Source organism: Narcine bancroftii, chromosome 10 (assembly GCF_036971445.1).
Source record: "Narcine bancroftii isolate sNarBan1 chromosome 10, sNarBan1.hap1, whole genome shotgun sequence".
In the NCBI taxonomy this organism is placed as follows: Eukaryota; Metazoa; Chordata; class Chondrichthyes; order Torpediniformes; family Narcinidae; genus Narcine; species Narcine bancroftii.
In genome coordinates this window covers 19,336,588-19,349,423 of record NC_091478.1, presented here as the reverse complement: position 1 = coordinate 19,349,423, position 12,836 = coordinate 19,336,588, and the positions used below count along the sequence as shown (strand labels likewise).

Genomic DNA, 12,836 nt, shown 5'->3' with positions numbered 1-12,836 from the left:
ATAGAGGCTGCTTTTTTTTTTAAAGATACTGCCTCGTGTAGATGAATGAAATCTGGTGCCTGCGATGTCACAGGCTGAGTTAACAACCTTTTGGAGTTTATTCTTGCCCCTGAGAGTTGGCGTCTCCATACCAGCCAGAATGTTCTCCACATTGATATAACCAGCTTTCGAGAGTCTTCGGTGACATGTCGAATCTCCTCAGACGCCTCACAAAGTGTAGCCGTTAGCGAGCCATTCTTTGCGATTGCATCAACATGGAGGCTCCAGAACAGATGTTGACATCCAGGAATTTGAAGTACTTGACTCTCTCCACTACTGAGCTCTCGATGAAGACTGGGTCTTGATCTCCTGAAGTCCACAATCATCTCTTTGGTTTTGCTGATGTTGAGTGTAAGGTTGTTGTTACACCATTCAACAAGCTGATCCATCTCCCTCCTGTACACTTCCATAACGTGACTGCCAAAACTAATTTTCCCCGTAGTCACTTTTACTAAATGGTCATGTTTGCTTATCATGCCGTTCATTAAAATACTATGGAGATATTATTTTTCAGCCTTGCATGTTTTTAAACCTGCATTCAAGAGCTAGTGGTTACTTAAAAGGAAGCTACTGAAGTATTGTTTCCCTCTTGCTGCTTGGATTGGCTGTTGCTCGGCATTTACTGGCTGAATCAGGGCATCTTTTACTTGCCCAAAATGTTTTGAGTACAAATTTGAGGTTTTTTAGGGCTTTAATAAATCAATACTTGTTCTCTTTATCAGTACTGTGTACGAGTACTTAAAACACCATTTTGACTCGTAACATTTTTAAAATTTGTCTTGTGCTACAGAAATGATGGATTTATGCCCAGAGTGAAAAAGATCTTGATTTTATTTTGCTTCTGCAACTTTAAAAAAAAAATACAATGTCAAACACTACTAAATTCAACCTTGGGTGATTAGTCCATAACTGTTCCTCTGTATTTGTGTAAAATATTAACTGTGCTCTTGACCCAAGATCTCATTTAGGGTGAATTTTATTTCAGGATGTAATAAATATATTTTATCCCTCTCCTTGCCCTGCCCCCAACCCTTCATCCATTTTCGCTTATTCATTTGTAATGACTTCAGCTAGTCTTTACAACATGGCAGATGGTAACTTCATTAAAGTTTAAAAAAAAATTCTTTTAGTTGGATACTTTGAATCCTGATTTTTGTGATAAGAATGAAAATATTCTTTTAGCTTTGAGTATTTTTAATTGGAGGGATTGTTTTAAAAAAAGTTGCTTGAATATGCATTTGGTTTGTTGGAAGTTCCTTTAACAATATTTTGTTTTTTTTTGTTGCAGGAGAATTTCTGCTGAGATAAATGATATAGCAGAGTAAGGATGTTTAACAGGTGGACTGCTGCTCCATTCCAGATTAAAACTGGCGATGTCCTTTAATGGCAGATGTGTGGTTTGGTGCCATATCAGACTTTCCTCATTTTACTTGGTGTACTAGATCATTTTAAATCAGAGCCCTTTTAACCTTTGAGGATAATAAATTATTCCATTGTGTGCTTTCGAAATCATTATCGACTTGGCTTCTGATTTTGCAGCCATTATGAGTAGTACATTAGGAAAAGAAAAGGACTGTAAAGAAAAGGACTCTAAAGTTTCATTGGGAAAGGACAGGGAAAGGGATGCAAAAGCTTCTGGTGGCTTTGGAAAAGACAGTAAAGAGAGAGAATCCAAAACCAAAGGGAAAGATGCCAAAGAAGGAAAGAAGGAATCCAGTGGCGTACAACCAGGTGTGCAATTCCAGGTGGACAATACAATAAAACGGCCAAATCCAGCACCGGGACGTAAAAAATCTAGTAATGCTGAAGTGGTTAAAGAGTTAAACAAGTGTCGTGAGGAGAATGCAATGCGTTTGGACTTGGCGAAAAGATCAATTCATGTGCTTCCAACATCAGTCAAAGAATTGACTCAGTTAACTGAGCTTTATTTGTATAGTAACAAGTTACAGTGTTTGCCAGTAGAACTGGGATGCCTTGTGAACTTGGTCACCCTGGCACTGAATGAAAATTCGCTTACAAGTTTGCCTGATTCTCTTGATAACTTGAAGAAACTGCGAATGCTTGACTTGCGGCATAACAAACTTCGAGAAATCCCTGCGGTAGTGTACAAGCTGGTTTCACTTACCACTCTTTATCTACGATTTAATCGTATAACTACTGTGGAGAAGGACATCAAAAATCTATCCAAACTTATAACGCTGAGTATCCGTGAGAACAAAATTAAGCAACTCCCTGCGGAAATAGGTAAGCATGTTCTGCATCTTAGTACACATTAAATATCTATTTCCTTGATGGTTGAAAATTCTAGTTACATAATTGCACCAATGTTTAGTTTGCTTTATTTATTGTACCCATAAATTACTATCCAGATTAGTGTAATTTCTGCCATTGCATTGAATGATGTACGTTTGTGCAGCAATTTCAAATGTGCTAAATTGTACAAAACTGCAAGCCCTAGTACAATGTTTTGACCACAAAGAATGCTGGAAGGCTGTCAATTCACCACAAGTTGGTGAATAAGATTTCACACAATATCTAAGTATGAGAAGGAACCTGGAGTCATTAATCATCTGAACTCATAAATTGATAAATGCTTGTAAATCCATACTGGATGACCAATATTATTTTGCCTTTGCCATCTTAATGAAATAAATGCTTTTGTGACTACTGAAAATTTAAGATCTTTTAATATCCCATTCATTCAGTGTTTTAGGTTTTTTCAAAATGTGTTGGAGGATGGAGTAACACCAAGGTTCTTTATTATACTTCATTTAAAGAATTATCTTAATTATACATTGTGGGTAAATTTTAAAAGATTCATAGGCAATGACAAGTGAAATGGATTTAATGCAGTTAATCTTCTCTTAACACCGTCATGCCCTTGCAGAATTGGCCAACTTTATAGTTACCTGGTTGTGATATTTCCGTAAATCTTTGTGGTGGGATTTATTTGTTCACTGCAATAATTTTTTTTAAAAGTGTACTTTTAGGTCCTTAAAACATGCTTTCTGTTATTGCATCAAATCTTGCCACTAAACAGTTGATGAATATCCAAAAGTTTACTATAATGCACTAAACTGCAATTTGAAAACAAAAATTTAAAATATTCAGCAAGCTACAACATCGATTTTGGAGCTTATATCCTTTTAATATTAAAGCTGTATTTCATTTAGGACTGAAAGTCTGTTAGGTGAGATGCTTTTTTTATTGATCATATACTGTACAGTATATTTGAGGGTTGTGTCAAAAATGCATATTTCGTTAGTAAGCAAACCTTCTCGTTGTGAACTCTGTCAAGGTAAATTAAATATCCCTTGATTAATTTTGTCTTGTTTCCCATCAGGATTCATGATTAGAATTGTGTAACTTTTTTATAAATCATGTGGTTGTAATCTTCAAAAAGGATCACCTGAGAGGATACTATTGAACCAAAAGTGAAAGACACATTTCTATGTAGGAGTGCATAAATGCAATCATTTGCCTATTTGTTCTTCAGAAAGGTTAAGCAAAGATGAGCAAGACCAAATCTCAAGTTGGTCAGTAAGTTGGTGGAAACTACTTATTTGCAAGATTAGAGATGCATATGAAAAATGGTGCAAGGACTGGCCTGGCTGCATAGAAAACAGTCCAAGGGCAGAGAGATTTTCATCACATTTTGCCTGATCAATCCTAAGTACACTGCGGATCTTCATCCCTGCAAGATTGGGTCCAGGCACCATTGCAAGTCATTTTTGAACAACTCTATGTAAACTTGAGGAACCAAGTGGCTGTCCTGCTATGAGCTGCTCTAAACGAGAGCAGTGTTTGTTTACCCAGATGTACTGTATATACTTGTGTAAGGGTCGAGTTTTGGCGACCAATTTTTCAGGTCATATTTGGTTGTTGGGGGGTGGGGGGGGAGTGTTGACATTTACATGGAATATTACTTTTGACCACACTTCAAGGCATCAGGGGCTCGGATGGCTGGGCCCAGGTGTTCAGTCCGCACTGAGGACCCTGGCAGGCGGGTGGCTCCAAAAATAGGAGGTTGACTATTAAACGAGTACTATTATACAGTACTTCATCATTTCAAAACTGCTTGTGAACTTCAGTGGAAGTTTTTAGTTAGTATTGTCAACTTTAAGGTATATTTAAATATAATGCATTTATTCATTGTTTCAGAACACTATGGAGCATCTGTTGATTTATTTTGGGTTCAGAAGAGAGGGTCTTAAACAGAGGTAACATTTTTCTCTGCCTGAGGACTTGATGTGCAAAACATTGTATTTAATAAACCGTTTAACTTTACTGGTTGTTTGCTCATTTTTCTGGTTCACAACACTTAGAATGTGTGCTTATATTCAAACTTGAACTTGATTTCACATTTTGTATTAAGCTCTCTTGAGCACAAGTTTATCTCTGCATAATGTATGCAGTTGAAGGAAGGATGCATGTAGGTCATTACTTTATGTTCCTTTCTGAATCTACGACACCTCGAAATCTAGTACATCTTTCTAGAAATGTTACTGTCACAAACAGTTTTGAATTCTCCTGTGATCTGGTGCATATATAACTGAAATGCTCACTATACATTCTGATCACTTTATGAAAAAGGCCAATATTCCATTTACTGCACTTTGAATTGTCCACAATTTTTCATTTCTGCAAAAGTATTTCACATTGCAGATCCTAGGTTTGTATTGTTTTCAGTTTAGAAAAGGGGTCTGCTTTTGTGAGTGCAGGCCCATTTTCATATTAAAGCAAGTCATGGAATTTGCTGAACACGTGAAGTTATAATAAACGTGCTCATTTGAACTTGCAGACAAAATCAATACATGTGCAAAATTGCCAATTTCAGGATTGATGCCCCTTTTAATTTAAAAGACCTTCATTTACCTGGGCCTTTGCTAGGTAACTTGGTTTTCTTACAGGTGGGTGCCCTGTTTAATTTTCCTTCCATAATGGCTGCATTTTTTTTAACCTTCCACCATGATTCCTTCCCACCAACACCCCCCCCCCCCCCAATTTAAAAAAAAAAGCCTTTGGTCTCCATCCTCTCACCAGTGCCACATGTTTTCCTACCCAGTAATTAGAGGATCATTTCTGTAATCTCTGCTGAACTGATGGAGTCCCAAGCTAAATTTTCTGTTTGAGGGGAGACCTACTGCCCTTAACAATAAAGAGCATTTGATCAAGTAGCACTGTAGCCTTCTGGTTAAATAGAAATCGATGGCATCAAAGGGAAAACTCTCCAATAATTGTAGGACAGCTTTGCACAAAAGAAGGCCACCGTCTTGGGAGGCCACCGTCTTGGGAGGCCACCGTCTTGGGAGGCCACCGTCTTGGGAGGCCACCGTCTTGGGAGGCCACCGTCTTGGGAGGCCACCGTCTTGGGAGGCCACCGTCTTGGGAGGCCACCGTCTTGGGAGGCCACCGTCTTGGGAGGCCACCGTCTTGGGAGGCCACCGTCTTGGGAGGCCACCGTCTTGGGAGGCCACCGTCTTGGGAGGCCACCGTCTTGGGAGGCCACCGTCTTGGGAGGCCACCGTCTTGGGAGGCCACCGTCTTGGGAGGCCACCGTCTTGGGAGGCCACCGTCTTGGGAGGCCACCGTCTTGGGAGGCCACCGTCTTGGGAGGCCACGTGATTACTTCATCAGCAGTGCTTTGGGTCTGACTGTATTTGGCTGCTTCAGTGATCTTTCAGTAAAAAGTCAGAAGTGGGAACATTTGTTAAAGATTAGAGAATGTTCAATTACACTTATAACTCAACCAATGAAGCAGCTTGTGCCTTTCTTGGATGGTGTTTGGGCATGGATTGATCTGTTTCTCTCAGTTACATCCCATTTGCCTTGGATGACCTACTCACTCCCCTTTGAGATTTATTTAATTATTTATCCATGCCTATGCCTTCATACTCGGATCACATTTGTTTCCCTATTTGGTCACCTCTTCCATCAGCTGATGACCCCTTGTATGCGTGTAGAAAATCATTTGGTTTCCTCATGTTAGTTGTAACTCTTTTATTCTCTTCAACTTTTCCATATTGAGACAATTGTGACCTGACCTAAATGTGTGAGCATCTTCCTTAACTGAACTAGCAGTAGTTATGAGCATAATTGAATTTGGACTGAAGATATTGTATTTTTCTTTAAATATACATTCAAAATATAAAATGCAAAAGTGTTTTGTATTTAACTGCTGCTTGCTCTCCTTTATTAACCACCATTTATTTAATTTATTTTTGGCTTTTTCCATAAATATATCAAAATTTTACACTTTTTCTCTAAAATATATATTTAAAAAAAACTTTCTTACAAAACACAACAACCCCTTCCCTCCCAACCCTTTCACAGTATAAATCTGTATACCAGCAGGGCATGCTGTTGGGTTTGAAAAAAGAAAGTCTTCATTGGGGAGGTCACTTATTTTTTATTTAATAGTAGCATTTTCTTTTATTTGGCCTCTATTTTTAAAAATGTGTCATATTTGTTCTTTAGAGTTTTAAAAATCTATCTTCCATCATACTATTTGTAGAGGGCAGTCCGATTTCCAAGTAATTGCAATACATTTAGCTACAGCTAAGGCTATTTTAATAGTGTCCTCGGTGATGTACCTACTTTTTTTCCTTGATTCATTTATTTCTTGCCATATTCTAATGATGTGTATTAATATAAGATTTTTTTTGTTACAGACTTAACATTCCACTTATAAAGTCCTTCATTCTCTCCTCTTATTGAATTCAGTCTCATTTGAATCCATGAAGGGGGACTGTTTTCTTCAAAGAAAAAGGATAGAAATCTTGTGGTGATAGATAATACTTTAAGTACAGGAATCTTTAAGTCCTCCCAATTTATAGTACCACATTAACTTTTCAAGTGCAATTCTTGGTGCTTTGTTATTCCATAGGAATTGTCTTGTACAATTATGTAATAATTTAAAGACCTTTTTAGTTTGTACAATAGGGAATGATTGAGAGATACTGTAGTCTTGGCATTATTTTAATTTTTATACAATTTACCCTTATTAACCTGATTGGCAGATCTTTCCATTTCTGTAAATCTATTTTTTCTAGTAAAGTTTAATTAAGCTTGTACAAGTTCTGTAAATGATGTAATTATTCCTAAATATGTAATTCCATCTTCCATTTAAATCTACTGCCTTTTTGGTATCTTTCATAATCAATATTCTGCAATGGCATGATCTCACTTTTACCAATATTTATTTTATATCCAGATATTCTTCCATATTTTTATAGTATTATTTGTTATCTTATCAGTGATTCAGTTGGGTCAGACATATGTAAAAGCACATCAGTAACTAATAGTCTTGTTGGGTCTCCGATAAATCGTGTGATCGTGTTTGTGCGAATGCAGTGATACTTTTAACCATTGACCCCTGTAGTCTTTGCAGTTTCATGTCTTTTGCCCTTGTGGGGATGTTCAAATTGTCCCATATCGCAGGGTTTACTTTAGGCACTTCCAATAGAGGGCAGTTAAGAGATTCTTCAAGTACCGTATCCTGAAAAGAATTCGACACCATATATGTTATAGCCCCCGCAATGTCATCCTCTAGTGGTTGGCCGATACCCTTTAGAACTGCAAACTTTGAGGCAATATTCTCCTCCTGACTGGCCTGAGCAGTGTATGAGGATTTAGGTGACTCTGCCTCTGTTACTGGCCCTTCATGATCTCCCCATGTACAATCATAAATGTCCTCCCCTGATCTGATGGGCATAGGAAATCCGCTCATCATGGCCATCACCAGTTCCTCTGATTTATCCAGATGACTTACAATTTCGTCACTGGTCAAGGCCTCTACTCGCTGGTAGGCCTTACTCTCGGGTGCCAGCCATGCAGAGACCATGCCCTTCTTTGGGCTTTTTCTGGTTATTCTCGCCTGTTGAGTGGGCAACTTCGCTACACAACTTAAGTTTGGCTCAGGTCCTACCTGCTCTTTTGCAGGGTACTCCCCCTCACTGTCACTGTATATACTGAGATCCAATCGTCTCAGGCAGTGGCATAATGGTATCACTGCTTGCTTTTTGAGACTCCGACTTCCAAGAAGTCGTACCAGGTCGGTGCAGCCAGACTTGGACCCCACCTTCAGAGAAGGTAGATTTCTGTCGCTTGATCCCACCCCCAGCAGAGGTAGATCGGCATCGCTGCTATCGTTTGCAAATCCCAACTTCAACGAAGCTAGGTGAGTGCAGCCAGCCTCGGGCCCCATCTTCAATGAAGGTAGGCCACTGCTGCCTGATCCCACCCCCAACGGAGGTAGATCGGCCTTGCTGTTCTTCAGCTGGAACACTGCACCCCGGCAGGCCCGCTTGACTTTTGGCACTAACGAAGCTCTACGGGGGCTCTTCTTGGAGGCCTTACTCCTCTGGCTCTTGCCACCCTGCCTCTGTCCCAGCCCCTCATTAGGGCCCAGGAACCTCCTGCCGGTTGTCCCGGACCTTTTCTGGTACACCTCTGCCTCTAGAGGGTGACATCGGAGCCTCCCCTCTTTAGGACCCGGGAACCTCCCTCCGGCAGTCCTGGAAATTTTACGGCTCACCTCCTTCTCCGGATGTCTTGTTCGGGGGATTTGATTCCATTTTATGGATCACTCCTGTGATCTCCCTCAGGGTTCTGCACCTGCAGGCCCACTAAGTTAGCGCTTTTTTTTGGGGGTCGCTCTACTGCGATTTCCCCACTGATTCGGCGCTTTTTGCTCCCACATCAAAAACGCATGCTGCTCCTCGCATTGTGAAGAATAATATGGTTTTTCCATTCAATATGTTTGTAATGTATTATTGTAACTTTTTCTTCAAACTTCTACTTTTTATTTGTTCTCATTTCTGATATTCTTTTTCCAATTTGACATTCTTCTCCAGACCTAAATCTCTCACATATTCGAGGATTTTTGTATAATAATTTGTCCCCTCAAGTAAGCTTAAGCGAATCCCATATTAGAAAACTATTGTCAGTAGAAGGAAGATTTGTTTTCACAAAATATTTCCATCTGTCTCTTAATAAATTCACAAAAATCCTTCCTTTTTAATAATGTAGCATTAAGATGCCATCTATATTTTCTTGCTTTTCCATTATTGTAATAGCTAACGTTAATGTTGAGTGGTCTGATAACTCTTGCCAAATACTCTGGTTTTTACCACTCTACTTTGTAACTGAGCAGACCTTTTTTTAAAAAAAAAGGTCAATCTTTGTATGTGAATCATCTAAACGAGCAGAATGAATAGTATTAACCACCATTTTGTATTTGGATGTTTCATTCCTTCCTGATAAAAAATTTTATTAAATTTTCTCCAAAATCAGAAGGGAGCAGCTTATTTTCAAACTTTTGAGGGCCGTGGGCTTTTGTTTTAAGAAAAACTGTTGCTTTTCTCCCATATTTGAGTTGATTGACCTATGCAGTGGAGGTATCAGACCTGTGTTATGTTCATTCAGGTATCAGAAATTCTACCTTAAAGAATTCACAAATTGCTACTCAAAAAAATTTTCTTTCAAGGAGTTTAATAATATGTAAATCGGATATTTTTTCAATGGTAACTTCTGCCTGCGAAACGTGCAGACTACAGAAATGGCAGAACCAGGACACTTACTGAATAGCTCACTCCGAAGGCTCTCTTTAGTCAGTTCATTATAAACACCCTCCCTCTGGATGCAGAATGTCTCCACTGCTTCATTAGTCCTGCACTCCATGATTAACACGTGAAGGGACTAAGACAAGACCACAGCAGCCGAGAGCCTGGTTTGCTAGGCATCCTTGTTTAGATATTTGGAAACATCACAACTTGAGGGTCAGGAGAGATGACCTTTATCTGCCTATAGATTTAACGTCAAACAAAAACTCTTAACCAATGGATTAAATAATAAGCAGAAGAGCACAAGCGATCTAGTGGCTTAGATAACAACCAAATTGCCTGGATTCTTCCATATTTTCATGCCTATCCAAGGGCACACCATGCTGAGTTCCAAGAATAGAAAGGAAGATTATCAAGGACTGATGCAAGATCATCATGTCATGGATTTGCAGTGCAGTAAAACCCTTGTTACCTGGGATTCAAGCAGCCAAGAGCCTCAAGCAACTGGGGGAAAAAAAATAGATAAAAAAAATACAGAAGTTTAAAATTGGTGCACTTCACTGTAAGTTCATCAGTCACTCAAAATGCAATCTCAAGCAACCTGAAAATTCACTTATTCAGCATCTACCAATTTCCATAGATGCTGGATACCATGGGTTTTTACTGTATATGGACAAGATGTGCTTGTGCACATTGAGGCTGAGCTCCAAGTCACAGCTGACTTTCACAGAAGCTTACAAGAAGATGGGTCTTATCTAAAATGATTCCTCCAACTTCTCCCTGCAGCATAACATTGCCCCTCTTAACAATTATAATCCATGAAAAGACCCTGGGAAGTGTGGATTGCTTTCCATATCTTGCAAGATATCTTCAGAGAAGGCAACTGATGAAATTTGCCAGTTTGAATGCAACTTTCAACTGACTGAAAAGTATTTGAACTAATACAAGAGGCGCATTGACCACCAAACAACAGTGATTCCTACATTTCTGTATATTTTGGAAATAAATGCACCTTCAGTAGGCACATTAGAGCATTGACTGGCTTTTGCAAATTAATATTTTGGCAGGTTAGTTGAACCAATTTCAACTTCAATATTGAGACTCTGATTCTTGTTAAGGAGCTCTGGTGAGTGAGATGTTTCATCTGATTGCAAACTCCCCAAACAAACACTCCTTTGAACTTGATCGCAGCAATATGTTTTAGAAAGTCGCAATACTAATGAAGCATTCAAAATGACTTTGGATTTTTTATTATCTTGGATAACATCTGTAAAAGAAGATGAGCTTTCTTGTATATTATTTAAAATAGTGAACTTTTATTTGGACAGGTGAACTCTGTAACCTTGTAACACTGGATGTGGCTCACAATCAACTTGAACATCTGCCGACAGAGATTGGCAATTGCACACAGATCACGAATCTTGACTTGCAACACAATGAGCTGCTTGATTTACCTGAAACTATAGGTAAGAATTCAATAATTATTTTCATTGCTATAATAATGTATTTCCTTCATGGTGAAATAATTTAATATATAAAATCCAATAAAGAATGAATTTGACTTGCGTCAACTGAAATCAATTGCAATTGCTATTAACTTATTTAGCTCTTTGTTTCCCTTTTGTGTCCCCAAGTACAAATTATTGGGTGAAGGGACAAATTGATGATGTTTTCCAAGGAGCTATGCCCTTATTCAATGAGGAGTTATCTTAAAGTATGCTTCATCAGGGTACAAGAAGCCAAAAGGGTGAATTATTTTTGTTTTGTATCCTTGTTTACAATTTGTATCTTTTATCCTTGTAAAAGAAAATAGTTGATTGGGATTATTGTAAGGCATAGAAAAGGATGGAAGGAAGAAGTTGATAATAAGATGCAGTTAATAATGACACTGCCGAAAAATTTCATTGTTTTTGATGCTAGAATGTTTTATACTTGGGGCATTTTGGAAAAGTATATGGAAAACTAACAGGTTAATTTTTGTATCTGAATTGTAATCCAGTATGTTTAGGTTATTGAAATGATACTTTTGTGTTGGTTAACACATTTTAATGCTAAATCATCACTCCATACTTAGTAAAGGCTTTGAAAGTACTCTTTAGCCTGCAGTGCCAGATTAACACAACTGCAGGCCCTGGGCTAGGAGAGTTTGGGAGGCCCAAACTTGATAGCATCTGACCATGAGAAACAAAACCTCATTTTCTTTTATCTAAATGAAAGTAGAACATTACTGAAATTTTATCATTGATAAAAAGATAGTTTATAAATTTATAACCTTCAATAAGTTTACAAAAGTATGGAATTAATAAAGACATTCACAACATTCATGGCCATGTTTCAACATTACACTATATATAAAGTTGCTTTCGAGCATTTTTGGATGCAAACTTACCAATTATATCATTAAGATCATTAAGTCGCAGCTTATCATTTTCTATGCAGAGAATGCTCAGATCAGATACTACAATGTTGGGACATTGTTGACCATGAATTAAATATTATTGTGATTCACATTGATGTAGAAGAATCCTCACATTCTCAAAACGCACACAATAATGCTAAACAGTAATCTCAGAGCTCGCTTCAGCTTGCGTGAATCCCGCAAAGAATTAATTGGCCATGCAGGAAAATCTCTCGTGAAAATTTGTGTAACTGTTATACCTATGTTACTAATGTTACTAAGCCACTGGGCCTAGGTAATAAAATCAAGGGCGAGTATGTTCAGCGTACTCCCATCAATGTGTTCCTGAATCTTGGATTTGTGCTCACACATTATTTTGGCCCCTAATTTTTATCATTACAAGTATAATAAAATTAATGGTAACTTTTTTTTAAACTTTATTTAAAATTTTATGACATGAATAAAATAAAAATTACATTTAAAGAAATAATAAAAAATAAGATAATAAAAATTAGAATACTACATCATTAAACTACACAAATTAACCCCCCCAATAATTATAACACAACATTAATCATCTAATTTAAAATTAGTCCAACCCTCTCCCCAAAATAAAGAGTGAAGAATTAATTAACAATATTGTAAATAAAATTTAAAAAAAAACCCACTTACAAAAAAAGGATAAAACTTAACAACAAAAAAAATTACTAACAACAAAAAAATATCAATACTAAAATAATACCCTAAAACAAATATTTAAATCAAACATAATACATGTATTTAACAAATGAAATCCACTTTAAAACTAAGTTCAAATATTAAAATCATATATCAAC

General features: G+C 37.7%; 1 protein-coding gene across 1 annotated transcript in view; it reads left to right on the top strand.

The window, feature by feature from the left end:
* Nucleotides 1-12,836, top strand: part of shoc2 (SHOC2 leucine rich repeat scaffold protein) — a 99,722-nt gene that overhangs the window by 34,380 nt on the left and 52,506 nt on the right. The window contains exons 2-3 of the mRNA XM_069900070.1: nt 1,328-2,283; nt 10,931-11,068. Coding sequence (XP_069756171.1) covers nt 1,584-2,283; nt 10,931-11,068 — 838 coding nt within the window. The 5' untranslated portion in view covers nt 1,328-1,583. The remainder of the gene's footprint in view (nt 1-1,327; nt 2,284-10,930; nt 11,069-12,836) is intronic.